At 36.9% G+C, this 27,866-nt stretch overlaps 4 protein-coding genes and 1 pseudogene across 8 annotated transcripts; 1 reads left to right on the top strand and 4 right to left on the bottom strand.

The window, feature by feature from the left end:
• Window positions 1-687: 687 nt before the first annotated feature.
• On the bottom strand, window positions 688-1,436 carry LOC113069745 (uncharacterized; annotated as a pseudogene).
• A 950-nt stretch (window positions 1,437-2,386) lies between these two features.
• LOC113069750 (protein YIPF1-like) lies at window positions 2,387-6,543 on the bottom strand. 3 transcript variants are annotated; one of them, XM_026242867.1, is made up of 11 exons: window positions 6,440-6,543; window positions 6,220-6,274; window positions 5,827-5,876; window positions 5,572-5,711; window positions 5,402-5,482; window positions 5,158-5,245; window positions 4,955-5,071; window positions 4,694-4,860; window positions 4,339-4,521; window positions 2,999-3,115; window positions 2,387-2,899 (listed from the first exon to the last, which is right to left on the bottom strand). In XM_026242867.1, the coding sequence occupies exons 3-10, from the start codon at window positions 5,858-5,860 to the stop codon at window positions 3,029-3,031; spliced, it is 897 nt and encodes a 298-aa protein (XP_026098652.1). In that variant the 5' UTR covers window positions 5,861-5,876; window positions 6,220-6,274; window positions 6,440-6,543; the 3' UTR covers window positions 2,387-2,899; window positions 2,999-3,028. The 3 variants fall into 3 exon arrangements, with proteins under 3 accessions (XP_026098652.1, XP_026098653.1, XP_026098651.1); XM_026242868.1 differs by having other exon boundaries at window positions 2,387-2,670; XM_026242866.1 differs by having other exon boundaries at window positions 2,387-3,115.
• A 254-nt stretch (window positions 6,544-6,797) lies between these two features.
• Window positions 6,798-9,260, top strand: LOC113069748 (leucine-rich repeat-containing protein 42). The gene is made up of 7 exons (XM_026242864.1): window positions 6,798-7,422; window positions 7,525-7,656; window positions 7,805-7,923; window positions 8,309-8,394; window positions 8,471-8,584; window positions 8,694-8,772; window positions 8,891-9,260. The coding sequence occupies exons 1-7, from the start codon at window positions 6,989-6,991 to the stop codon at window positions 9,163-9,165; spliced, it is 1,239 nt and encodes a 412-aa protein (XP_026098649.1). The 5' UTR covers window positions 6,798-6,988; the 3' UTR covers window positions 9,166-9,260.
• Window positions 9,261-10,096: 836 nt separating this feature from the next.
• On the bottom strand, window positions 10,097-13,020 carry LOC113069749 (transmembrane protein 59-like). Its single transcript, XM_026242865.1, has 8 exons — window positions 12,779-13,020; window positions 12,502-12,607; window positions 12,324-12,418; window positions 12,054-12,206; window positions 11,882-11,954; window positions 11,066-11,198; window positions 10,847-10,964; window positions 10,097-10,744 (listed from the first exon to the last, which is right to left on the bottom strand). Exons 1-8 carry the CDS (start codon window positions 12,932-12,934, stop codon window positions 10,589-10,591), a joined length of 990 nt encoding a protein of 329 aa, XP_026098650.1. The 5' UTR covers window positions 12,935-13,020; the 3' UTR covers window positions 10,097-10,588.
• A 381-nt stretch (window positions 13,021-13,401) lies between these two features.
• LOC113069747 (U2 snRNP-associated SURP motif-containing protein-like) lies at window positions 13,402-25,863 on the bottom strand. Of its 3 annotated transcripts, XM_026242861.1 has the most exons (25): window positions 25,713-25,863; window positions 24,774-24,872; window positions 24,490-24,601; window positions 23,921-24,042; window positions 23,763-23,830; window positions 23,589-23,677; window positions 23,346-23,381; window positions 23,143-23,225; window positions 22,880-23,045; window positions 22,234-22,445; window positions 21,610-21,653; window positions 19,853-19,957; window positions 17,158-17,224; window positions 16,893-17,071; window positions 16,604-16,766; window positions 16,433-16,512; window positions 16,254-16,341; window positions 16,033-16,170; window positions 15,726-15,906; window positions 15,504-15,578; window positions 15,328-15,391; window positions 14,926-15,082; window positions 14,132-14,242; window positions 13,918-14,039; window positions 13,402-13,838 (listed from the first exon to the last, which is right to left on the bottom strand). In XM_026242861.1, exons 1-25 carry the CDS (start codon window positions 25,755-25,757, stop codon window positions 13,649-13,651), a joined length of 2,796 nt encoding a protein of 931 aa, XP_026098646.1. In that variant the 5' UTR covers window positions 25,758-25,863; the 3' UTR covers window positions 13,402-13,648. The 3 variants fall into 3 exon arrangements, with proteins under 3 accessions (XP_026098646.1, XP_026098647.1, XP_026098648.1); XM_026242862.1 differs by lacking the exon at window positions 23,346-23,381 and having other exon boundaries at window positions 25,713-25,862; XM_026242863.1 differs by lacking the exons at window positions 21,610-21,653; window positions 22,880-23,045; window positions 23,143-23,225; ... (5 more) ...; window positions 24,774-24,872; window positions 25,713-25,863 and having other exon boundaries at window positions 22,234-22,361.
• Window positions 25,864-27,866: the final 2,003 nt, after the last annotated feature.

The raw sequence follows: 27,866 nt of genomic DNA, 5'->3' as shown, positions 1-27,866 counted from the left end.
CTGCATGTGACTTTCTTTATTCTGCTGGACATAAAAAGAAGATACTTTGAGAAATGTGTGTAATGAAATACTATAGAAATCAAATGTAACGTTAAAAGGTTTAGTTATCAACATTCGATTTTTTTTCTCTGTGTTCTGTAGAGTAACGATTTCAGAAAAGTCATTATGGTTTGGAAAGAATTTATGATGAGTAAATGTTAAATGCATTTACATTTTGGGTGAGCTATCCCATTTAAGAAATGGCCCATCCAGAAATGTGAATTCTGCGCAAATTTATGAAATTCAAAAGATAATGAGACAGATTATTCAACATTAAAAATATTAAATAATTAACTGCATCACCTAATTACAAAATTATCCGAATTAAACAGAGGAAATCAGAATAAAACAGAATAAATTACATATATATATTTAATGTTAAAAGAATTTCATTATACACAATTTTTTTGGGGCATTAACGTACATCAAACATCAGTCAAAGCTGTAAGAATGGGTCAATAGTAGAGAAATAATTATTGTACAGTAACATAGTCCTCAACCCAGTGTTTCGGTTGTTTCAATCAGGTTGTTGCTATATAATTTGAAACATACTCATCTATATATTTATTTTAAAGTAAATGCAGTAAGTTGAGGCATTGAGCAGCATGACGCGTAGGCAGACAAAAAAAGTTTCGTGAAATATAATTGTCAGTTGTGTATTCCTTTCGCTTCATTCTGAATTAAAGCGTTTTTCTCTCGATGAGAGCCATTCGCTAAAGTGATGCTGCGTCTTTCCAGACTGGTTCTGCTTTTATCCATCTCTCGGCGGGTCTTGGTCTCGAATGCGTTAGTGGGTAATATCTGGGTTGAACTGATGGACATCTCCGTCTGGACGCCCTTATGCACCAGCGGTTTTGTCCGGGTCTCTGCGGTATGGCGGGCAGGGACAGCTTGCTCCCTCTGACCCTTCCTTGTCCTCCCAGAGCTTCAGGAGACGCCGCTGGTTGTTGGTCATTTCCTTCAGGTTCTGTTGCAGGGACTGGACCTGGTCCTCCAGCAGAGTCCTTCGAGGTCACGGTGTTGGCCAGCTCAGATGTTAGTTCATCAATCGTCAAACTTAATTTACCCGCTTTTTCAACAAGTGAATTGCACTCGCGCTCCTTCTCGTGCAGGTCGTTGATTATATCCTTGTGGTTTTCCCGTTAAATTTAGGACTTGCCTCTAAACCAATTTCAGCCCGCAGGACCTTCACTTGTTTCCGCAGCTCCTTGTTGTCCAAAGTCAATTGCTTTAATTTCTGTTTGAGCGCTTCGGTTGATCTCATTCGAGACTCGTATTGTCTCATTTTCTCCCTCATCATATTCTCGCGGTGCAAAGCATCGTCTCTTTCCTTCCGGCACTTTTCCAAAAGCTTTTAAAGTTTCGTATTTGGACACCTTTTCCACTTTCCCAGCCATCATTAATTTGTAGTTTTATAAGCAATATTGAAGGGACATATTCCTTGATACATGTCGTCGGGTCAAATCTTCTTTAAATAGGTTTCCATTTGCAGGTCATTAAAATAGCGATGTCAGGAGCTACCTGTGAATTCAATTATCCACAAATAAAGCCTCCTTATTTTTAATCCCTGTGTAAAGGGAAACTGTGACTTGTGAAGCTGACATTCCTTCACAAAGGTTGTAGGTTTGGGGAGAACAGCTTCAGTGTAACTCTAAGCTAAGGCTAGAATGACCATTAATTAGGACACCAACACACATTTGCACAGTTTCAAATGACACAAATTTTCTTATTTGTTAATTTGGAAAATTTGGCTGAGCCATTTCATAACGCCTGTGCCAACTTAAAAAAAATTATCTAATTAATCTAATGACTTGTGATGAATAAAGGTTAAAAGTGCACTGCTGATGGTGCTCGGAGAAACACAAAACTTTACACTGTATCAGATACTGGCATCAAAGACAAGATAGATTTTATCTATGACGATAACCTTTGTTTCGTGAATCTTAATGATGCTGAGCTTCAAAACCACTCGGCTATCAGTATCATCATCAATCATTGAGACATTATAAATGAAAATAAAAGACTTTATACGCTCAGTATATGCTCATAATTTTGGTCTGTATTGTTTGCATGTCATTTTAAATGGGGGAAAAAGCTGCTTAATATATATTAGTGTGACGTCTTGGAATACAGTTAATTGTTCAAGGCATTTTATGGTCTAAGCTAGTATCTTGTTGAAAGAAAAGGCATAGATCTAGTTACAAATCTCTAAAAAATTACAGTGTAAACAACAGCATGCATATACATATATGTTTGTGTGTGTATGTATCAATGCTTACCACTGAAAATTTGTAAAATATTTAAATAAGCTTTGATTTTCAACTTCAAAAATCAGTTTCTGTTTATGTGCAATTCAACTCATATTTTATTTTTCCCCATCCCTTTTTCAGCTAGACCTGTAGTTTTATAAAGTGTTAAAATATTTTAAGGACATGTACACGTTCCAAAGTGGTAGAAACAGGAGAGTGACCCTTTGAAAACCATCTCAAGCTCAATTATCACATAAATATTTAAACCACAGCTACACCGAATATACATGTCCTCTGCTTTGTAACAGTAACACGTGTCTGAACCTCAAATCAGAAAACATCAAACATGTCGTAGATGATTATCTCCAGGTTTGCTGCTCACCTACAAACATAAACATACCAAAATTTACCTTCACAGACTATAAGATGAAGAAATCCAGACAGCCCCACAATCTCATTTTAAAGATACCCGATTCTCTCTAATAAGGCAAGAGGAGAAGCTGCAATTACAGAAGAATAACGGTCTCTTGAGGAGCGCAGATTATGTACAGGAAGTCCTGTCTCATGTTAACACCTCATCAAATGCAAATGTCTTATTTTCCCAACAGCAGCTACAATCAAATGACACTCATGTAAAAGTCTTAAAGTGCTGGCATTTCTATGCCATTCATCATTTTTTTTAAAAGCAGATGAGAGAGTGCCACTGTCACCTCGCTGAAGTCCTGTATTTCCCCAAGGCTCTAATTTGTGGATGAAGTGCTGGTCGCTGTCGACGGCTCATTGTGATACTTTGATGGATCCATCTCATATGTACTGAAGAAACATGCCTGAAAAAAGAGAGAGGGCACAAATCTTGCAGACTCTGACAGCACTTTTGTCCTCTAAACACTGCATTACCTAATTAAATGAATGTAATTGACGGCACATGATAGCCATAAGGACATGGTTCTCCTCACAAACTGGCATGTTTCCAAGCCAGTCACTGACTATTGCTAGTGTTTCCAAGAAATTACCCTTCAACCAGAGGAACATATTGACACCGACCTGTTTTGATCCTGTAACTCTGCAAGAAGCAGTGCTAAAATGCTGACGCGGAGTTGCTAGTACAGCTACGCAACATTTTAGACAGTTTCATCTAATATGTTTGGCTTGTATTGTGTATAATATTATGCATACATATTAGGATGCAATGATATTACAATACAGATAAGCCAGTTAAATGTTTTTATACGATAATAAATTAGTTTGTCATATAAAATACTACAAACTAAAACAGATCATTTTAAATGCTACCCGTCAAACTAATCATAACAACATTATAATGTACAGTATAAAAAAAAAATTATATTCATTTTGAGATTTGAAAAAGATCTTAACATTTAACAGTGTTATTATTTTGTTGGTTAATAAAAAATAAAACAAATCTGAAGTGTGCATTAGGTTCCAGCAAAGCTAATTTAAATGTTAATATAAGGACAAATAAGCATGCACAATTAAATGTGACCCTGGACCACAAACCTTTAAGATTTATACAGCATCTAAAATAAATAAGCTCTCCATTGATGTAGGGTTTGTTAGAATCAGACAATATTTGGCCAGGATACAACTACATGAATATCCGGAACCTAAATAATGAGAAAATCACCTTTATAGTTGACCAAATTGAGTTCTTAGCAATGCATATTACTATGCATATTAAGTTTTTGATATATTTACAGTAGTAAATTAACAAAATATGTTCATGGAACATGATCTTTACTTAATATCCTAATAATTTTTGCCATAAAAGAAAAATCTATAATTTTGACCCATACAGCGTTGCCTATTCCTAAAAATATACCCCAGCGACACAAGACTTTTGGGTTTTGTGGTCCAGAGTCACAAATATCCAATATTGACTGATATATCAAGTATAGACTGAAACTGATGAATTCATTCTGTAACAAATATAGAGCAATATTGATCCTGAATATGTTTTGTGTATTTTGTTCTTACGAGATCACGTGAATCCCATTCATTTCTAATCTATAAAGATTCTTTAAAAACATACCTTGCAACCAACTGCAAGCAGGACATGAAGAATGACGATTGTGGATATGATCGCAGTGGTAATCCTTGGTTTATCGTCCCTGATGGCTGGCCAGAACGTCAATACCAGCACAGATCCTGAGAGACACAAAGCCACCACGATGGAGCACCACCTCAACCCTTCATTTGGTATTATCCACAATATCTGTTTTAACACAAATGCACACAACAAGTAAATAAACTGTATCTGCAAAATAATAATAATAATAATAGAGAATGCTTGAAAATAATCTATCAAATGTGTTTATCACACCCAGTTGTGGTAATTATGCACAAAATAATGCACATTATATTTATGTATATATTGTTTGACTCACCACAGCAGGGATGTAGATGGAGAGTGAGTAACCATAGACACAAACTATCTGTAAGAAGGAGTAGGACACCAGGCTTGTGATCTTCCTGTTTCGCCAGGTGAGAAAACCCCACAGCGCTAAAGGCACTAACCATGCATAACTGTAGATTGCTGTGGCGGCCATAGTAACTGGAAAACAATTAAAAGAGCAAGTGTCATTTTTTTAGGGTTGAGGCCAGAGGGTCTATTTTGTTTGGTGTATTTCAAACAACATCTCTCTAACCTTTGCTGAAGTCTGGCACATATCTGAACTTGGGCTGACCCTGGTGCACAAGAAAACTGGAGATGTTTCCACTAACAGCGATGGCAAAAACAAGAGTTGCACAGATCCAGAAAGGTCCTACAAATGTAAACCATATACTCATATTAACTTTTTATTAGCAGCTTTCTTTTGGCTCTAAACAATTTTCGTTTCATTGAGCTTACCATACAGGTCTGGGTTACTCCGTAAATAGACCTCGATAAAGTTTTTCCCAGGCCAAGGCAGAATTGAACCAACTATTCTGTTCTTTACCTATAAATGAAAACAGCAGCAATTTATATTTTGTATTACAAAGAATTAGAAAACCCTTCAAATGTATTTCTGAAATACACTATAAGGACTTTTTAACTCTTTGAAATGATAATCATTGTAGTGTGAGGGCTAAATCCTGCAGTAAAGATGGCTGACCTGATGACTGTCCACATCAAATAATGTCTGGTAATACTCAAACGTCCAGAAGGGCGCACTTTTTCTTTGACCTGACAGAAGCTGCTTGACAAAGAAACATGGATTTTGAATCAGCGCTCCTTTTGAAGGAATGAAGATAACAGATTATCTAGAGATTGTGTCCCACGGACCTCAGTTTTGTCATCATCGTCCTCTTCTTCAAAAGCAGTTCCAGTAGCTTTTCGCTGTTTTCTAGATTTGATGGGGTCATCGATTGTCACTGTTGTGGCACCTTGATTATTTTCTGTGAATCCTTGCTCATCTTCAAATTCTAGCACAATATAGAAAATATTTTTTTCCAAGACCAATAAGCAGATTCCATGATCTGTTTCTTTATTATTAAAAGGAACTGTTTGCCTTTCAATTAAGCTTTGTAACAGACTCACCTTGAAACTGCAAATGAAAATCAGTATTGGCCATCACAGATCTTTGTGCTCTGTGAATGAAGGCATCAATAGAAGACATATAAGCAGACAAGATTAGTAAATGTTATTGATATTGTAGGTTGTTAAAGGTATATTTCATCCAAAATTAAAATGTTTTTCCAAAATCGGAACACAGAAAGATACATTAGGCAGAATGTGAGGGACTGGCAGATTCAGTCACCATTCAGATTCACTGTATCTTCTTCCCATTCAGTGAATGTGAAGAATAACTGAGGCTGCCGATCTTCCTAATATTGTCTTTTAAGTTTCAAGGAAGTAAATGATGACAAAAGTTCAGTTTTAGGGTGAACTATCCTTTAAAGCATTAAGTTTTACCAACCATGGCTGACTTACCACAGTAACTGAAGTGTCTGATCGCATGTATAGCGGGAGTGACACTGTACACAATCTGTTGACATTCAGACGTATGCGGATATTATACATCAAGCAGAAAAGTGCAGTTACAACGTAACAATTTTTTGTTTTAAGAATATGCATTCTCTCAGATGATTTTGCATCGGCTTTCCATAGCAAAATAGGACCGCTAATGTTTTCGTCATGTTAATCAACTCACCAGTAAAAGCTTCTTGAATGTTTCAGAATTGTAAACTTTGTTTTCAAGGTGCGAAAATGGAAACGCGGAAATGAGCAGTGATAGTGATGCGTAGCAAAATAAAAGTCTTCACTTGTCCACAATTTTCACCTGTTTTTTTTTTGCAACTTGTGGTAAAATTATGCAGTAAGTAAATAAATTAAATATTAGAATTAAATAAAACATGGAGACCAATTAAAAAAATAGAAAACAAACAAACAATGGAAATAACTAATATGGTGAAATAAAAAAAAATGGGGGGCGGCGGGTACACCGGTAATAGTTTTTGAAGTGTGTGTGTGTGTTTTTTTTTTAGTTTAGTGCAGATTTCAGTAAAGACTTTTATTTTGGAATGTGCGTGAAACTCGACTTACAGGAGGGATGCCACTCCAAGAGCCCGTCGTTTTTAAATCTTTTTACATTTTACAGACTCCTCGGTGTTTCCGTCAGTATACCCTTGATTTTCAGACGACAGTCGAATATTTTGTACACTAACCGCTCCGTTTGTGTACTGTAAGAGATCTGGTGAGGATGTATGTGAGTGAGGGCTGTGGAGCAGTGTATGTCAGGGAGAAAGGAGAACTGCGGTGTGTCACTGCAGACAGAAATCATTCTCCGCAGCACAGACTATTCAACAGAGACTTCTCCTTTCAACTCTGCATCGACACTTTACCAGCTGCGAGCCGCTCAAAGAGAAGAGACCACTTCATATTTACATACAACAAAGAGGGCAGTCTGCGGTACACGGTGAAGTCTTTATTTGACATATCTTTACAGTTCATCGCTGATCATATCGAGCATGTGGACTCACTGGTCGGTTTTCCTGAGCAAATGGCTGATAAGTTGTTCTCGGCCGCTGAAGAGAGACACAAATTCACCGAGCCACACACTGCACCCAGAGCACTGCAGGTCTTCTGTGAGGCCTACGGAGAGCTAGTGCTGAGATCCCTGTGTTTGAGAAACAGGTCAGAAGTAAACACAATCTCATGGGTGTCTGCCTAGGTAGGCCTTTTACCCTGCTTAATTTAGAAACCAGTGCATTTACATCAGTGTTATTGTGTTTTCAGGAATCTTTTGATATCCGAGAGGTTGGACGAGATCAGACAGTTTCAGAATCTGGAGAGCCTGGACCTCTATGGATGTAGATTGGGTGACAACCACCAGGTTTTCAAATACATAACCTCTGAAACCCTGGCTAGGTATGGAAACGTCGTCGTCTCATTCATTGGCACAGTTGCAGAAATAATAATAACATTTCAGATGGTTTATTGGGTGTACAGTTTGTTTTACTTTGTGATAAAGAGGGAAGTCACTTTCCTCTTCCTCAAATTTCCCTTTTTTCTGTAGTCTTGTGAAGCTTTTCCTAGGTGCAAACTGCCTTTCTGATGCAGGACTGCAGAGACTGACCGCGCCGGTGAGGGTGATGAAGAAAGGTCTAGAAAATCTGCAACTTTTGGAACTCTCTGGTAACTTAATCGATTTGTATAGTCAGATAAATTACTATTCAAATGTTTGAGATCAGTATAAATATGTTTTATTTGGCAAGGATGCCTTTACTGACATTTATAATGTTATAAAAGATTTTATTTTTCAAATAAATAAGTAAATGCTTTTCTTTTGAATTTTCTGTTTATCAAGGAATCCTGAAAAAAAAAACATGGTTTTCCCCTAGAATATAACTGTTTCTAACATTGATTATTTTAATAAATGCAGCCTTGGTGAGCAAAAAAAAAAAAAAAACTGAATAAATCATCTTTACATAAATATTTTCAATTGCTTTTTATACATAACCACGATGAATGTGATGTTTATGGTAATGTATACTCTTGCCATTTCAATTTTTTTTAACAGAGAATCCCATTACTGAGAAAGGTCTTGGATATATAACATGCTTTAAAATGCTTCAGAAACTGGACATATCTGGGACAAATGTGACGGTAACACAATTAAGAAGTTAACACCAATGAGTATGTTTTTATTGAGGTCTTGTATAATATTAGGAATCTCTTTTAGGTGAACGTGTCTTTGAAAGGGTTCTTCAGAAAGAATATGAGAATGGTCTTATCAGAAACCCCTTTGAAGGAGTTTGGACACTCTGATTGTAAGACTGAAGGCTGGGCTGAACAGGTAACAGGGAAGGTTTTATATCTAATTATGAATGCAATGCTGATGTTTAAATGTTTTATAATGGAAGCATCACTGATTTAAATTCTCTCACTATTCAAATTTGAATTAGGTAATAAACCAGTGGGAAATTACAGCTTCTGAAGTACCAAAGAAAGACCCCAAACCGAGAACAAATGCTCTGCGTTTCTGTGAGTATATTCATTTTATCTACATGTTCACTTTATCACAAAATATTATATTACTACTAAGCATTTTTGTTATTGTTATAATGATCTGAATTTGGATTATTTTAATTTTGTTCTTTAGATGGAAGAGAAAAGTTTGTCCGAGAGACACTAAACTCCTGCTCTGGGACGAGTGACAACACAAAGAAAGACAAAGTTGTGCCGATTCACTTTTCTAAGGTTGATCTCTGTGGCACGAGCTCAACAGCAGAACACAACTCACTTTCGTCAACAGTGGCAGCTGTTCAGAAGGGCAAGAAGAGGAGACTATCAACAGAGGAAGACCAAAGTTCAGCTCCTCTGTCAAAGCGCCAGTCTCTGTCTGCGGAGGACTTAGATCTTTTAAACAGTTATTGAGTGGACACAGACATGTGACATTCCTCTGTGAGGAACATGACTCTGAAATGCTTTTAGTTTGGATTCTTTACAATTAAAAACGGCTTATTTTTTTATTTTTGTACTCTAGTGTTTTTTCATATTACAAATAGACTGGCTGCAAAACATGAGCATGTTTACACAAATTACACATTATTAAGGCTGAAACAGATTTTAAAACATAGCAAAACAGTTACAGAAATGTCACTAAATGACTGAGGACACACACTACCAGACTTACAGTATGTACATTTCTGTGGAAGAAGTCAGGTCAAATCTGAACACTAGTTCTGACTTTATAGGCAACTAGCATGAATGACTTCAAACTTATGAATGATGTCCTATGTAACAACATTCATAATAACATTAAACAGTATTTGGCTTTGATACAGTCACTGATAATGTTTCTGTCCAGAATGGAACGGAAAGGAACTCTCAGAGAAGTGCATCTTACCTTTCTTTTCTGTTTCAGTCCTCTCTAATGTTGGTATACCAAACTGTCGCTGCTTGGAAAAAATTACTCTCAAACAACACAGAAAAATAGATAATATTCCTTATTCAATTATTCATTAAAGACTTATATAACCTAATTTCCTTACTCAAGGTTGAGTGCTGTTGGTATTTTTTTTTCTTTTTATGTATTTACTTCAAAAAATGCCAGTGTGCAATTCTTACATCTGTTATTCAGAAACACTCTTCAGAAGCCTAAATAAATGGTCAGAAGAGTGTTACAAGATGCTAACTTTTTAACAACATCAGCACTTCTATCAGCACATAAAATCTTTGTTGTCAGCATTGACATTCCCACACAGACACAGATCACGTCAGGTTTGACTAGTCCAAACAAATGACACATTAAAACCCTGCACTAACACTTATCTATTTAAATGAAAAACAAAACATGACAACAGAACACTTTTTAGTTGGTTTGTTTATTAATATTTAGAAGAAAGATCGGAGTGGTCGCAAAACATCTTGATTTACAATGCTTTTATTGACTTTACGACTGTCTCTATGGCAGTTCAAAAAATTTCCACTCACTGCAGCAGAGATATCTTGTACTAGAGCAAAAATCTAAACGTTAATGTCATTGTGCAACACGTTGTACCTCAAATCACAAGCTGCTACTGGGAACACTCAAAAACAAATAAGAGAAACAAGAAGACTTTGCCTCTGCAAATGGGCAGTAAACAGAAAACCTCAGATCCTACAGAGCTTTTAGTCTGATAACTAATGCCTTTTAAAGTGCCAAAACATCAACAGAATATATCCCCCAGAGTACACGCTTCTCAAATGTTAACAAAAGGAGAACCAAGAAACCCATAGTCAATGCGTTTGAAGCTATAACCACACCTCTGAAAGAGAAAACCAAAAGCTCGACCCATTTCTTTAGATGTTAGACTGGTTAAATGTTAGACTGATCCAGATTGACCTTTGATGGAAGAGGTCCAGCTTCCTGCTCCTCCACACCCGGAGATCTGATGATCACCAGAGAGGACTGCAGATACGGGGTCAGCTTCTGATCCTTCATGCACTCCATATCCCCATATATGCTTAGCTTCTGTTAAAAGCAGGAGAACATGTGGATCAGTTCGTTAAACAAAACCAACTAACCAATAATTGGCTAAACAACAAGCAGACGAGTGAATGTGAAGTGGTTTACCTCAGCAGGGACGTACTGCTCAACAGCAGTGGACACTGTGGCACAACAAATCCAGATCAGAACCAAGACAGACAGAACCAGAGTGGTTGTCAGGATCCAGCCAGGCAACCACGGGTTCCTACCGGTACCAAAAAGAAAACATGTTGCTTTATATTAAACACGATCAACAGACTGCAACATCTCATTAGAGATTCAGATCCAGATCGACATGTGACCGACCTCGAGAGACAGCTGAAGAGGTTGTAATCATCCTCAGAGTTGCTTCGATCGATGAACATGTCTCGGTCTCTTTCTTGAATGTATCTTCTTGGGGAGTCTTTATAAACTGGGTTTTTCATTTCCTGATTTACAACTGTTAATAATACAAGAGGTCCAATATCAGTGTTGAGATCTGGATACTACTTCTGTTAAGAGAATGATGCGAAGATGATGTTGTGGAAAGTGACACAGTTAAGTCAGCCTTTGCTGACCAATCATGATTGTTATTACATATTTAGACATCATAACATGTCATCTTAAAACTACTCGCCACTAGCAGCAGCAAAACACACTTTCTCAAAATAAAAGGTAGACTTGGCTCAAAACTACAAGGTCTTACTAATGGCACAGATATTACATGCTCAACTTCAAATGTCATCAAGAGATTAAAATTTACCTGTTTTCGGTTCTCTAAACATATGTTATTGACCTTATTGTGAATGGTTCATCCATGCATCCATGCACGCTTATATATATGTTTTTGTTAACATAACATTTGGAGCTCATCATTTTTTATCAAAATGTAATAACTGGATCATCTGGTTACATTTTTCAATCATTTAATCTGCATAAATCCCACCCCACTCCTACAATCAACCTCAGCTTTGCGTTCAGATCCACTTCCATCCAATGAACGACCGAACAACCATTTTAACAAATGATATTATGATTATTAAAGTCTGGAAACATGTAAAACAGTCATGAAGTGTGACACTTTCCAAAGCTTGCTAAATAATCATAGAGGAAAACATTGTGTGTGTTATGTGAAGTGCTCACAAGTGCTCGGTGAGTCCTCAGTCTCGTCCCTCTGGAATTCAAACTGAGGGATAAACTGAACTTGCGGCTCGGACTAGAAATGAGATAAAGCAACAATCTTGATCAATGACACTTTACTTTGCACAAGAAGTGTTTTACTACGAAGGGCCAAAATACATCATCATGACATTACCTGGAAAATGACCACTTTGCCATCATCTGCCTGGAGGTAAAATGTCCAGGATGAGGTGATGAAGCTGTGAGCTTGGCTCATCATGTCTTCCCAGAAACCCCTCACCAAGGTCAGTGGGTACAGGAGATGGATCCGGGGCATCATGGTCAACAACTTCCCACCAAAACAAACAAACAATGAGTGACTTCAAATAGCACACTTGTGAAATTCAAGTAGCTGACGATTGAAAACAGTAAACATGTAAAGCAATTATTCAAATGTTTTCCACACCTGCTCCATTCTTTGCTCTGCAAATGGCTGTTGACTCTGGCATCCTAGACTGCATGCGTACTGCTCCTCTGACTGGGTGTAGGCTTCACGACAAGCTGCAGGAAGTCAAACACACGGTTATCAACACAAGGATGAGTGAATGCTGGAGAGACTCAGACAGACAATACTTGAGTATTACCTGACTCGCATTCAGCTTTGGTTTCGTTGAGATCCTTGCTGTCACCCACGAACTGACAGATGGAGAAGAGACGACATCCTCTCTGACAGGCGTACAGCGCCTCCTCCTAATCACACAAACAACAGGCCAAATAAAGAAAGGCGTTTTTCTCGTTGTTATTGTTCTAACATTACAAAGCACAAGCTCCTAAAAACAGCAAACTAAATACAGACTAAACATCTCAATAGCGTTTCTTTGTTAGTAAACAGCCGTAGCTGGTTGAATGTCTCGCACTCACCCGCGGATAAGTGTGCAAACTGTAAGTCATCTGACATGTTTTATGACAAGACGCCGTTTCCCCCAAAACACCATCGAAGACGTCGGGAGATGCATATGTGCTCGTGAGTATGCAGCACAAACTCATCAAAATCCCGCAGGACTTTATTGCACTCATTTTTGAGAACGATCAAACATGGACTAAACGATTCTTCCTTGTTTGTGTGCTCGCGGAAATGTCGTGAGATCGAGGTCTACGCACTTCCTATACTGCGCAAGCGCCGTGAAGTCATCGCATAATGCTGCACGAGTAGTTTTAACAGGGCTTTTCAGACAAGGGTCCCTCAAAATGTTTAGGTGGGTAAAAACAAAAATACATTTAAACTAAATAATTTGGTACAAAATGAATTCACAAAAACTAGTTTAAACAATACATCTAATAGTACTATAGTGAATACTAACCATTTTCCAAATGTATAAATTAAATATTATTTATTTAATGCATTTAATTTTAGGATGAACATATTTGGGTGTTCATGGCATTTAAAACATTAAAAACCCCTGGCCTATAATGCAACTTTTATAAAATAAGTTGGCTATTTAATACACATGTTTATTTGGGATGCATTCACAAAAACGAAGCCATTTCAAAGAAAAGTCACATAAATTGTCTTTATTGAAAAGCAAACATCTATACAACTGAAACTTACACTAGTTTAATTTAAGTCAGTTTCAAGGGATCTAAAAACAATGACCAAAAAAAAAAAAAAAAAAAAAAATTATAAGACAATAGTTTTCATGTTGTTGGAGGATTGCACCAACCACTGCAGTTATTTTCTTTTCGGACACTTTGAACATCAAAGGAAGCTCCTAAATGACATTATAAAACACCCTATAGATGAACCTTGAACACTGTTCTTGTGCCAATGTGAGTGAGGTTCAAAAAGGAGGGGTGAAAGAGGGAATGTCCTTTCACACTGATATAGGATCTATCGGAGCGCTCTGATCGAGGTGAGGGTGACCTGCCGCGCCTACTGCTGCTACTTCGGGTGGGACTGGGGGAGGGACTATGCCTCCGTTTTCTGAGAAGGAAATAAAATTGTTTAAAAACAAACACAAGAACAATGTATTAAAAAATGAAGTAATGTTGCGGTATCTTACTTTTCTTTTCTGCCCGGGGTGGAGTCATCTTTGTCCTTCTCTTTGTGGGACACATCAGATTTTTCTTTGTCTTTTCTCTCTTTTTCTTTCTCTTTGTCTTTCTCTGTCTCTTTCTCCTTCTCCTGAAAAATGTTCAAAAATAGAGGTTTCCAACAAAATAGTAACAAAGTAATACTAAAAACAATACAAGCAAAAAAAAATTTTTTATACTAACCCGCTGTAGTAACTTGTCCCGGTAAAGCTCTACTTGTTCTTGAATACTCGGTCCAGATTTTTTTGGGCGTTTTCCAGATTCAAGCTCATCTTGAAACTTCATGACTTTCAGCTACAACAGACAAAGAAAAATGACTTGAGATCTCTTAACAGCTTTCAAGAATGTGAAGAATAATGTTTAGTACATAGGGATGGCAAGGTTCGCTGAAAAAAAAAAAAAACCGAACTGTTCGGTTCACCACACACGGTTCGGCACGCGCTGGGACAGCGGTTCAACTTAAATCTGACAAAGCATCTGTAAAATGGTTTGCGATTAATAGCACGTTAAACAAACAGGGTTTGTAACCTACAGCAGACATAGTCGACCGAACAAAGGCATACTGTATCAGTGCATTATCTTAAAGTGGCAGTCTTTATATTAATCGAACAGCAACAACAAAGACATCACTCACTGCTCTTGATTAAAAAGCTTTTGTAACTTTAATAAAGAACAATCTTTAATTTATTTATATAGTCAAATATGTGTTTCTGTTTTACATTTGATTGCTTTATTCAATTTCTGTACCTAAAATCTAATGCATTAAAAAAAAAAAGAAAAAAAAAAAGAATAATCACTGTTTATTTTATTTGTATCTTTACTCTATTGTATTTATTTGTGCTGTTGTTCGTAGTTAGAATTTTTTTTTTTTTTTTTTTTTTTTAAGTATAGTTTGTCCATAAACATAGCACATACCGAAACTGTGAAACAAACCAAACTGTTCCACTCCTATTAGTACATTTAGCATTTAGGTATACCTCGATTTCTCGTAGTTTGGCACGTTTCTCCTCGCTCATCTCAGAAAACTTAGCAGACTTTAAATCATATTCTTCTCTAACAGGATTACTGTAGGACTGCTGATCTGCAGCGCTGGAGCTCTTGAGAGAGTCTTTACTCTCAGTTTCTCGTGTTGCACTATAACAAGAATGTGAGAAGGGGGTTAAAAACATGAATTTCATCCTACAAAACCCAACAATTAGGACTCCCCCACCTATAAGAAATTTCTGAAATCCTTTTATAGAGAGTGCACTCATACCAGCAATTTCTAGGGATCTAATTATTTTAATTTATGACTATGAAATTAGCAAGGCATTCCTATGACCTTTCCATGATTCAAAGTCCACGAGTTTTACAAACCAAGTAGAACTAGTAAAACTTGCCTTGTTTTGCTTTTCTCAGGTTCATCGGGTAGATCAAAGATTTCCCATTTGGATGTGGTTACAGCTAAAAACAGAGAAAAATCATGGTTTGATTTCAAAACTCTCAAAACTTTATAATGCATATCCCAAGAGAAAATTAAACATTAGACGATGTCATAAATGGCATCTAGACTTACCTTGAGCCTCCAAAGCAGTACCATCCACTTCCTCCCATTTTGACGGGGCCACCTTAAAGCCTGGTTTTTGATCCACTGAAAAAGAAAAGAAAAAGGGCACTGAAAAACTAATTTCCTATGGAATTCGGCAATTGTAATTCTTACTTATTTTTATTTATATGTCCAGTTTACCAAGTGTATGAAAGTTAAATAAAATAGAATCAATGTTGTCAGCATTCTTACAAGGAACGCCATCTAGATCATCATCTGTCCCCTTGATGGGCATTCCATCCAGGTCATCAAGTGGTGCACCATCAATTGGCGCTGCATCTATGGGCATGCCGTCAACATCATCCAAAGGAGCACCATCCAGCTCCTCCTCCACAATAGAAGCACCATCAACGTCCTCCGACCTTTCTGGTTGCTGAGTAAAAACGAAATAAACATCCAATCTGTCAGTTCATGTCTAGATGAACTGTGACTCAACTCAAAACTGACCATTGCAAATCTATGAATCATCACTCAATCAGTCAATCTCTATGAAGCTAACCTCAGGTAACACGTCTACAGTCTCCTTTTCAGGATCGAGACTGACGAGGCCCAGGAAGATGTTCTGAAGTTTAATCAGGAATGGATCGGGATACACTGCCCAGTCTTCCCATGCACGGAAACAGGACATTACTCGTTGCTGTGAGGACCAAAATGTAAAAACATCAACTCCAATCTTTAAAACAGAAAACTATTGTGTGTTAAAAGAGCAAAATGGCGCACCTTGAAATTCTCGGATTGTAAATGGCCCTGTATTGTCTTATATGTGGCGTTTAGGTCAGAAAATACCTGGCAGAGTTTTGTTTCAAAGCTGTAAAATAATCAGAACAAAACACAATGAATAAACCAACAAACAAAAATAAATATTTGATTGTGCACTCAAAAATAATTCTGAGACTTACAATTTTCTGTAATAGGAAGCATTAGCAACTTTTGCAGATGAGTTATACAGCACATCTGACACCAAATATAACCTTGCAATCTGAGAGGGGACAGAAATGACCACGTAAGCAAAAGTCATGAGACCCATACAAAATACTTTCTTAATCGTAATTCTGCTATGTAAGAGTGACCTTCTTTGGCAGAGGTGTTTTAAGTATGGACAGAGACTCAGCAATGCATTCCACAATCTCTTCGGCTGCGTCAGCATGTGTGAGGCAGAAAAACATGGCGTCAGCTATGTCGCTCTTCCTTGGCGTGAGACCTCGGAGTAACTCCTCCAATTTATCCCTCTCGCTGCAGAAGAGGAGAATATTGAGTACACATAACCAACAATATTGGCTACAACCAAAAGCCTAGTAGATCCATACTAGAAGGACTGGAAATCTCCATAAAAATCCAGATTTTGATAGATAGACATACTTGTCTTTCAAAGCGCCCTTCTTGCTGATTTCATCATCTTCATCATCATCATCTTCATCATCACGCTCCTCGTCTTCAGGCGTGCCATGCAAATATGGGTTGAGAGGTGGCGGTCGCCAGAAAGATCCGTTCTTAAATATTCTGAAGTCTTCTGTTTTCCATTTTGTTGGAGAATCGCCCTGGGAGTGGAGATATTTTTAATATTTTACAGCTGAACACATTTCAATGAGATTCTGACAAGAGAATAAAAATAAAAAAGGCTAACCTGTAATATGGTGTATAACTTCCACCGGTAATAAACATGAGCAGGACTTTGATTTTCAAATAAAAACCTGTTGAATTTTAACAAAAAACAAGGATTGATTTAAGGACATTATCAGTATACAAGTCAACTCTAAAAATCACACGAATGCAATTGGAGTTATATTAAAAAAAATGTCCTTGCTCTTCCAAGCTTCATAATGACAGTGTTACTGTACAACAGACTAAAAGAAGTGCAATGAACTGCATCCATCCATACTAAAAAGGGCCTCACATGACTCCGGGGGGTGAATAAAAGCCTCCTTTAGTGAATCAATGCATTTTTGTAAGAAAAATATCCATATTTAAGATGTTATAAAGGGTTATAAATAGGGCTGCACGTTTTCAAGTTTTTCATTAACCGTTAACCGAGGCCCTTATCAGTTAATACTCGGTTAACCATAGTGTGCGCAAGGGTTTCCGTTGTCCGGTAATTTCCGGACATTGGCCGAAAAAAAAAAAAGAAATGTCCGACAAAATTTCATCTTTCCGGTCAAATTGTCCTATTAAAACTGCCTAATAATCTTGCCCACTAACACAATCTGAATTTGAGAATAAGCCTAAAATGTATAAAGCAAATATACACCGACCTTTGGCTATCTTATAAAGGAACAGGCTCTAGTAATAGTTATGTAACTTTCCGTGTTTAGGCGAAGGTAACAAGCAGGCTCCGCGGCCGCCTCGCTAAGGCCGGTGACACACTGGATGCGTGGCGTGAGCGCCGCGTGTCTGAAGCGTCCCAGAAGCGTCCCAGAAGCGTCCCAGAAGCGTGGCGGATTCTGTGTCTTTACACACCAGAAGCGTGCCTGACGCGGCGCTGGTGCGCTGCTGCTGTAGAGGGAGACCGTTGACAGACCAGGCTATGTCTTCATTACAACAATATATACTTTTTTCTACACACCTACACCTACGCCTACTGATAAAGGACATCGTCAAAAGTATTGACGGCGAAATAGATTATGTTTGACAGGTGCAATATTTGAAAATCGATAATTATTATTATTATTTTTTTATTACATTTATATCTGAATTTATGTCAACCTATAGACTTTCAAATATCAAAATATCAGGAATTCATATGTATTTGTGTAAAAAATGACATTTAAACACATTTTCCTATTACATTTAGCCTGGAAAAGCTTCCAACACGCGCGTGTCGCGGTAAAAATAGGCGTCGGTTCTATTTCTAGCAAGCAAGCGTTTGCCGCGCGGCTCGAGCCGCGCGTCTCACGCAGGCGGTCTGTAAGCTCTAACCTGTTAACATGGGAGCCGAATTAAAACCCGACACGCCACGCGGCTGAGACGCTTGCGCCACGCATCCAGTGTGTCACCGGCCTAAGGCTATGACTATGTTTGACAGGCACAATATTTGAAAATCGATAATTATTATTTTTTTTATTACATTTATATCTGAATTTATGTCAACCTATAGACTTTCAAATATCAAAATGTCATGAATTAATATGTATTTGTGTACAAAATGACAAACATATTTTCCTATTATATTTTGCCTGGAAACGCTTCCAACAAGGCGTCGGTTCTATTTCTAGCATGCACGCGTCTCACGCAGGCAGTCGACAAGCTCTAACCTGTTAACATGGGAGCCGAATTAAAAACAGACACGCCACGCAGCTGAGATGCTTTCGCCCATCGCCACGCATCCAGTGTGTCCTGACCGGCCTAATGATGCCCGGGTGTTGGCTGTTGAGATTACAACAACGAGGTGGTACTTGAAGAATATCTAAGCACTGTATTGCAATACTTGCATTTTGCCCCATCGCTCTCAATTTTAAAGTGCTCCAACGCTGTACTTTTTTTTGCCCGCTTCATATTAGAAAATGACGACTTCTTGTGGACATTACAAATGTCTGGGAGCGCTCTGGCGGTCTCTGGTGGTGCAAAAATGTATTACAACTAAATTCAATGCACGCCATTGACGTCACTTAACCGAGCAAAATGTTTCACTCAGTTACGCAATTTTTAACGGTTAATCGGTTAACCGGTTAACCATGGACACCCCTAGTTATAAACTGTCGTTTGTGCAAGCCGTCCTGGGCAGATGGCATAGGACGTCAGTGTAGCATTAGCTCCAATTAGAATATGCTAGTCTTGCAAGAACCAAAGTTTGTTTACAGGAGCAAAGAAAGCAAAGTTTCCTTTAGTAAAGGAAAACCAGTCTCCTCTTGTCTTATATCGAAATGCTCCGACATTTTTCTCGACAAATCCTCGTTTGTACTTCGAATTAATTTATTTTAGTTTGTCACAAATCATGCTACAGCGACATACTACGTCATCCGCCAGAAAGGCACTCTCTCATGAATATGCGTACAACAGTTTTATAACGTCTTAAATATGTATGTTTTTCATAGAAAAATGCATCGATTCACTGAAGGGGGCCTTTATTCTCCAACCGGAGCCGTTTGAAACACATATTTTAGATGTATGCACCTTATTGGACTTCTTTTGGACTATTAGACATGGGACTTGGTTCTATCCAGTGTTTGTTGATGGGATGGAAGCAGATCTAAATGTTAAATTGCAGGCAAAATGGGGCAAATGACTAAATGATTGATTCATTTTGAAAACAGGTTTGGGGAATTTTATTTTCAAAATGACTATAAAGGCTTGGAGTCAAACAAAAGTGTTTAAAATGCACTCACCTGTAGAGCGGGTTGTTGATCTCCCGGTTCATGATCATGGCTTCAAACATTGGACCTTCACGCACCACAAATTCGATCATTCGATGGATGAGAGAGAGCAAATTCCTACGAGAAAAACACAGTTAAAGCAAAACAGATTCAGCGCGATCACCAGCCACACCTAGACAACTGCTATTGCTACAATATGAGATCTGATGAAATGCAACATCCTTGCACTTACTATCCATGAGTCAATAAACATGTTTGAGCTTATAAGATTTAAAACTGACTGGCAGTGTGACAGCTGTAACAAACAAAACATTTAATTCCATAAACTACATCTACATCTGAGTCTCAGCCATAGCATTCTGCCCTTGTAACTTATTAAACGTGCTACTGAAATACTAAATGTGAGGCAGAGTGATAGTGATCTTTCTTGCTTTTTGACAATAGACAAGTGTGGATGGAGAGGGACAAAATCATGTAAGCACTTCTAGAGTCAGTTAAGGGATAGGGAAAACAACTGGCTTCCTGACTGGCTCGTGAAGTGGCCGATAAAATCAACAGATGATGTTTTTCAAATGTACTGAAACACAAATCACAAATATTGGAGCCGATCATACCAATGTCAGGTAATCATTCTGTATACTTTCCCCAATCCATCCTGTGACGCTTTTCTGGTCCCTCGCTGCTGCAGACAGTTCAACTTGTGCTGCTCACCAAGGCCAATGTCAAAGGTCACTGAGACTATGCGGATTGGGTGTCGCTTTTGTGCCATGCTACTGGGGCAGTTGAAGTGAGCAATAGCCAGAGGGATGGCACTAGGTGAATGCATGTTGTGTAGTGTTTTAGTTGCTAAATTAGTAGTGTCATGAATCACATCTGATGCAGTCTGATCAAATCTGAACAATTCTCTCAAAAACACCCAAACTAGTGGAACGACCTGTCAAGCATGCTGTAACATTGATATCTGATAATTATATTCTGTCCAAATGAAAAGCAAACATCCTACTTACAAACATCAGACAGAATTCAATCATAATGTGCACTACTGCCTGAAGTTGGGGGCTGGTAAGATGTTTTCAAAATAAGCCTCTAATGCTCCAAAGCTAAATTTGATTTTAAAAAGTTATATAGTGAAATATCACCACAATTAAAATCTCTTTTCCTGTTTTAATACAGTTTGATATTATTAAATACTGATATTAATAATAATGGCAAAATTTAAATAATTGGTAGCCATTACTCAGTGTTTCAGAAATCATTCTAATATGGTAATTTGGTGATGAAAAAAACATTATAGATGCCGAAAACAGTTGTCATGATTATTTTTGTACAAACTCTGATATACTGTCTTCAGTAAAAAAAAAACATTTAATTAAAATAGAAATATTTAAATATTTGCAATTTAATGAATACTTGCTGGATAAATGTGTTAATATCTTTGAAAAAATCTTACTGACCCCAAACTTTTGAATGGTAGTAGCACATAACAACAAAAACAATAAGGAAAATAAATGAAATAAAAATCACAGAACTCTCTACTAATATGAACTTGACCTGTCTGAATGGTATGATGCAAAACCTTAAAAGGGAAATGCAATGCATGTGTGTGCTTTTTATTGTTAGTCGCTTCTCCTTATTTTCATGCAAGGCCTCAACTATTGCTCACTCAAACCAGCCTCTGGTAGCATGGATATGGCCAATCTTTCAAACTACAGAGATGGGATAAGTTCTCTACATTTCATAAGAATTTGGAAAAAAAGAAAAACATGTACCTTTCTGTTGGGATAACCACTTTGACTATGGCTTGCGACAGAGTCTGGATATGAAGTCACATCAGATAATAAACATAGAATATATGTGAGTATTGTTAAAAAAGAAACAGGCATAACACTAAATGCAACATATACTCCAACAACAACAAATGTGTTCTACTTGGTCAGTTTTAAAACTTGACTGAACACATTCCTTAAAAAAATGCAGTGAAATACATACATCATCTGCATCCGTAATATATATATATAATTATTAAAAATCTCTTTACATTTCTTCAAACAGACAATATCAAACGTGTACAGCTTCATCCTAACTTCCAGCCAAAACCAATAAAATGTCTTGTGCAATGAATAATCTACACTCCAAAAGACTTACCGGTACAATCAGCATGGTACACTTGTAATTTATATGATTGATCTATTTACAAAAAATGCTAATTGCTAATTTAGAAAATGTTCATGATTCTATGGGCAAAATATTTTTTCACAAAGAAGATCAAACCAAAAAAAGGTCTGTACCTCTTTCACACCAGCAAAATACATTTATATAAACAATTCATTTCTCCTAACTACTTTTATGACCATGCTAACCGAAATTGTTTTGTCCCACGTATGCCAAGTTACCTTCTCAAACTCCTCTTTGCACTTTGGAGGGGGAGGCATAGGAGTGCTGGGATTCTTCAGCCTCTCTCTTGGCTGGGCATTGAAGGGCAGTCCAGAGGGTGGAGGCGGGAGGGTGTGCTCCATCATTGAAGGTGGAATGTAAATGGGGTGAGGAGGAATTGGTACACCTTTGCCCCATCCCAGTTTCATTTCAAAATTCATTATCATTTTGCCTGAAATGGACAGCATTTGGCAAATTCTTCAATGGTTTTGTGAGAGCAGGATGGCCAATGGGCAAAAGAAAGCTCATATAGGCCTATATGATATCATACTATTTCAAGACAGGCATAATTTCTACAAGTCAATTTATATTTAATATTTGCTAAAAAAAAAAAAAAAAAAAAAAAAAGACCCCTTAAAATTGGATGGAAAATGGAAAATTAAATTAAATTTAGATTGCAACTTAATTCTGTAATCTTATTATTGTTTTTATCACAAATAAAGAAGTTAATAATCATCAATATGAAAAATTGTAATATAGGTGTTGTATAGGCATAGAATTTAAACTTCTGACTCCTATCTGCAAAAATGAATAACTTGTGATAAAAAATGCTGAATATTGTTTGATATATTGCATTACATCATCATGAACAAGAAATATATTTACCATTTAAATGTTTAAGTGCACGTTCAGCATCTCTCCTCGTCATGAAGGCTACAAAACCACAATTCCGTTCTCTGGCCCTTTCCTCATCAGTCCTGGGCCACATGATTTTCACACTGGCTAATGGTCCATAGCGACCGAATTCCTGACAGAGCATCTCCTCATTCATCTGGAGCGTGAGAGAGTGTGTTTTAGCATGAGAAACTGGTTACAGACATTACCCAACAACAATTCTCAGGAGAAAAAAAATAAAAAACACCAATTACCTGAGGATTTATGTTCCCCAAATAGAGATTCGTAGTTGTCGGATCACCAACATCGTGTGAGCCAGGAGCACAATCGTCCAAAACTGAAAAGCAACATAACAGCCCTGAATAACAACTGACGTTTTTACCAGCTCTTCTTCCATGATGGGATACATAAACAGCAAAATGGTCATTGCATTACACAGTATATAAAACAAAATTACCACTGGACGGACGGTTTCTTCGTGAAGAACCATCCGCTAAAAGCAGAAGAAAAGCAGTGTGAATTTTGTTTCCTGAATTTAAAAAGCGTATAGGCTGCTGAATTTTTGGCAGTGGCCAAAACATGTGGGAGGGGCACAAACTTCACTGGGTCCAAGAGCGAACGTAGGGGGAAGCTGACTGTTTTGGTGAGAAGAAAAAAAAACAACAAAACAAAAAAAAAATACCATCAATAAAGAACTTACAGGATCGCTTTCCTTCCATTGTGGGAAGAGGCTCAAAACGACTGACTCGGCCCTTCAACCGGTGCCGTTCATCACGCTCCTCCTGTATCCTAAAAAAACAACAGCAGGTTACACTGGAAGTCATCATTTTAAAGGTGCTGTCATTTGTTGATTAAGAATTTAAAGAACATCTACTGTTTAAGTTCTTCTTTGAAGAGTTCAAGGTTGCTCTTTTTCTTTTCTTTGTCTCCCTTCTTGGATGCCTAGCCAATATAATAGAAAAATAATGGGTTATATGACAAAATATATGCTTTAAAAGAAGATCAGATAAAAATAAGTGACAAAAGACTCACATTGCGTTTATCTAATGATAAAAACTGTGGTGGAGTTTCCAAAGGTAAAAAACTTTTAGCCTCCATAATCCTTGATTTTGGTTTGTAGAGCTTTCCTTTTTTGTCATCAGCTGCCGCTTCCTCTGTAACAGACACGTAACAAAGAATCAAAGCACATACAATAATCATATCATTATTATATCATATAATAAATATCATATAATAAATCATATAATACAAATATTTGCATCATTTAAAAGAAAGGTCAAAGAAACATTAATCTATTGTCAGTCTGTAAGATCAATTAATTTGGTGAAATTCATTCATCACACTTTTATTCTGCAAAGATGCATTAAATTAATGAAAAGTGACTGTAAAGAGTGTATAATGTTACAAAATGAAAACATGAAAAGTTCAAATTGAAATAAATGCTGCTTTTTTTTAATTCATCCTGGGGAAAAAAGTGTCACGTTTCCAAAAAAATATTATGCAATATTTATGCATTTACATTGTTTTATGTTGGAACTCAAAAAACAAACATTGATCTCGGATAAAAAGATCAATCTGTAACATTCACATGATAATCCTACCTTTAGTAGCATTAGCAATCCCACCACGTACAAAGGTCTTGACCTTTCCTTCACCTCCCTCAAACGCAGCGAGGAATTCCTCATAGATCTCCGCTGCTGCCCTTTCATCCTCCTGTGAAAATCACAGATCGTGGCAGACATTTATTGTAGTGGAATAATATTAAACTTGTACTGTCAAGCTAGTAGACAGGACAAAATGAAAACAATGTGTTCTAAGAAGAAAAAGAAAATATCCAACATTCTATATTCACATGAATTCCAGTCTTTAGACCTAATATTCTTACCTTCTTCTTGAGTTCATCTTGCTCTTTCTTACTTAGTGTTCTTTTTGCAACTGCCATCTTGCCGATACTGAAGGCCTTTAACTTACTTTCCAATAAAGCCTGCATGAAAATGATTAATTATGCAAATCAGAGATGATCCATAACTTTCCTCTTATCACAGAGACCTTTAGTTTCTTGGAAGAAAATAAATATTGATGCATTTATATACAGTCCAAAATGCACAAAATTGAAAACAAGATGTAGTAAAAAATAATGAATGCATCCATATTTGGTAATGGTTTGTTTAGGTTCTACTAGTTAAAGATGTAACTGTTTGCCGTGAATAAAGAAGTGCACTTTCCAGGATAGTATCACGGAGCACATCAGGACAGATGAGCTGTACTGGAGAATAAACCATCAGAACAACCATGTAGGCTACATATCAGCTGTGTTTCCATTTCTGTTGATACGTTCACGTGTCTAGTAACGAGTGTGATCATGTTAGCATACAAATATGCGCAATAAAGACACTAACAACGCTAATAAACCAATCCATCTCCTCTCTACAGGAGCATAACGTCCAGAAATCAGTGTAATACAGTAATATTTGCAGACTACGCTCGTGTTAGCCATGTCAGCAAACAATAAAAAGGCAAGTTCTGTGGTGGTGTAAAGGTTGTAATCAAACATAATATAATGAAATCAAATGCAGCATATACGGCCAACAGATTTGAGTCTGTTCATGTGTATTTCAGAAACGAAATCTGTGCAGCCGCCGGTTGTCGAGCTAACTGCACTGCTAGCGAGTTAGCATCACAACCGACCAGCTCAATAGACCTTTCTCATATCACAAAGCGACACACTACCGATTAAAACTCAATATTATTCCGCTCTTATAGTCATCAACAAGAAAGATCTGTTTTAATATACTGATATAAAGTAGAAAAATAAAAAAAATACCTTAGAGTTGGCTTTCTGCGCCCCACCTGGCGTTTTGTCCGCCATTTTGCCAAACTCTGTGCAAGCGCATGAGGCGCGTTCACGCTCTGACTCCCAACAGTGAACGAGTCTATTACTGAAGACCGCTCTGATCTGAATCAGTCTGTATGGCCTGCGTCCCAGTGTGTATACTATCCATCCCAAATTCTATGTGATCATAGTAGTCATAGTTAATGTTACTTAGGTCAGATAGGGTGGAGAATGTGCACATTGGGACGCAGGGATGGTCTTGTCTTTTGAGCAGTCTGTGTAGTGAACTGGTATAGTTATGTGAACTGTTATTGATGAACAAGATATCCCTACTGGATTTCAGAATGTCCTTTTAAAAGAATTGGTTTGTACAACGCATGCGGGCTCTGGGACTGGTTTACATTTACGCACCTCCTGTGCTGATTGATTTGCAACAGGACATGGCATTCAAGCCAGTCCAAATAATTATTTTGCCACTGTAAATTCATTTTCAATATACTAATATTCTTAGGCCTATTGGAACTTTCAGTGACTTGTAGCTTCAGATTCTGTATAAAGATGTAATGCTGCATAAACGTAGTAGGGACTACTAAAATATGGCAGATCTGACCCACCAGAAGATTTGCCTCTCTGTAAAGGAAATTACACATTAGCCTTCACAGTTGTCATGACATTAATTGATGTACAGTTTTCATATATTTACTCATTTCATGTTTCTATATTTATAATTTTCAATACAAAATGTTATTTTCATTACATTACAATATATGTGCAACAGTAGTCCAAATGTATCAATCTATGCACCTTTTTAAAGTACATTAGTGTTGTCAAATGAGTAATCGCATCCAACATAAAAGTTTGTGTTTGCACAATATATGTGTATGTACCGTAAGTGTGATTTCACCAAGTGCAACATGTTCCGGGATCAACACCCTTGTTGATCCTAAAACAACATTCCAATCAACCAATCAGAATTGAGATATAACTTTTCAGAAAATATCTGTTTTAGGCTTACAACCAGAGTTAGGTGTTTCTACACCCTTGTTAATCAGATATAATTTCCCACTGATTTTAGGAATAAATTATGGGTAGGGGTTAGGTTCAGGGATTGGATTAATTCTATATTTTGGGACAATGTTGATCCAGGATCATCAGAAGATGTTGATCCAGGAACGTGTCTTACTTTTAAAATCACGTATGATTTGTATCTTAATATTTATGTATTTCTTAAATATATACATATGATGGTGTATTTATAAATGTAAATATGTTATATATATATTATAAAAAAAATTAATCCATTTTACAGCACTGAAATATATACACAAAATTACAAATGCAGCTTCTGTGCAAATGGTAATTAAAAAATATGAACAATTTCAATTCACAAAATACATGTAAATATATAATTTATGTAGACAGTGAGGTAGGTGTTGTTGTACAAATGAAAGGAAAACTGTTTAAGAAAACTGATAATAGGCAGCATAAAGGACCTTTCAATCCCTTGAATGAGTATGGTTGAATAGCTTACAAATCACTCTTTATGTAGTATTACACATTAGTAAAGCATTAGTAGCCCATAAGAAATCCAATAAAGCTGATCATATTTTCTGACAGTGAGACAACAAAAATGTATTCTGTGTTTAATTTACCCAGTTTCAATATTTAAACAGTACCCTCTTTTAATATTCATGCAAATATTTTATTTGTTATAAGCATTTTAACAGAAGTTTCAGATTTACAGTATCATGTAGTTGAGGTTGCTGACATATTTTTACAATACTACTTCATGATAACCTTGCGGGAGCTTGAGACACGTGTCAAAAAAAACATTGCACATGTGAAAAAAAACAAAAACAAAACAGTAGAATTCAAATTTCAACATATTTTCAATTGATTTTATTATTACAAAACTCAAAAACATCCCTCTCACTAACCAAATACAAAAAAATTAAAAGGTTGACCTTTAACCGATCTGTTTAAATTGATCTATAAGCATTAAAAACTAACTCAAATTATGTATTTTGTTTCAAATTTCACAAATTTTACTCCCCTTGATAGCGTTATGCAGACTGGTTTGTAAAAAGAAAGACATAGGAAATATGATTTTCAAAAGACAAGTTGCTGTCTATTATAACAACCAGA

The sequence above is a fragment of the Carassius auratus genome, unplaced genomic scaffold (genome assembly GCF_003368295.1).
Source record: "Carassius auratus strain Wakin unplaced genomic scaffold, ASM336829v1 scaf_tig00002519, whole genome shotgun sequence".
Lineage (NCBI taxonomy): Eukaryota > Metazoa > Chordata > Actinopteri > Cypriniformes > Cyprinidae > Carassius > Carassius auratus.
Note: the sequence above shows the minus strand (reverse complement) of the source record. Positions and strands in the feature narration are given on the sequence as shown.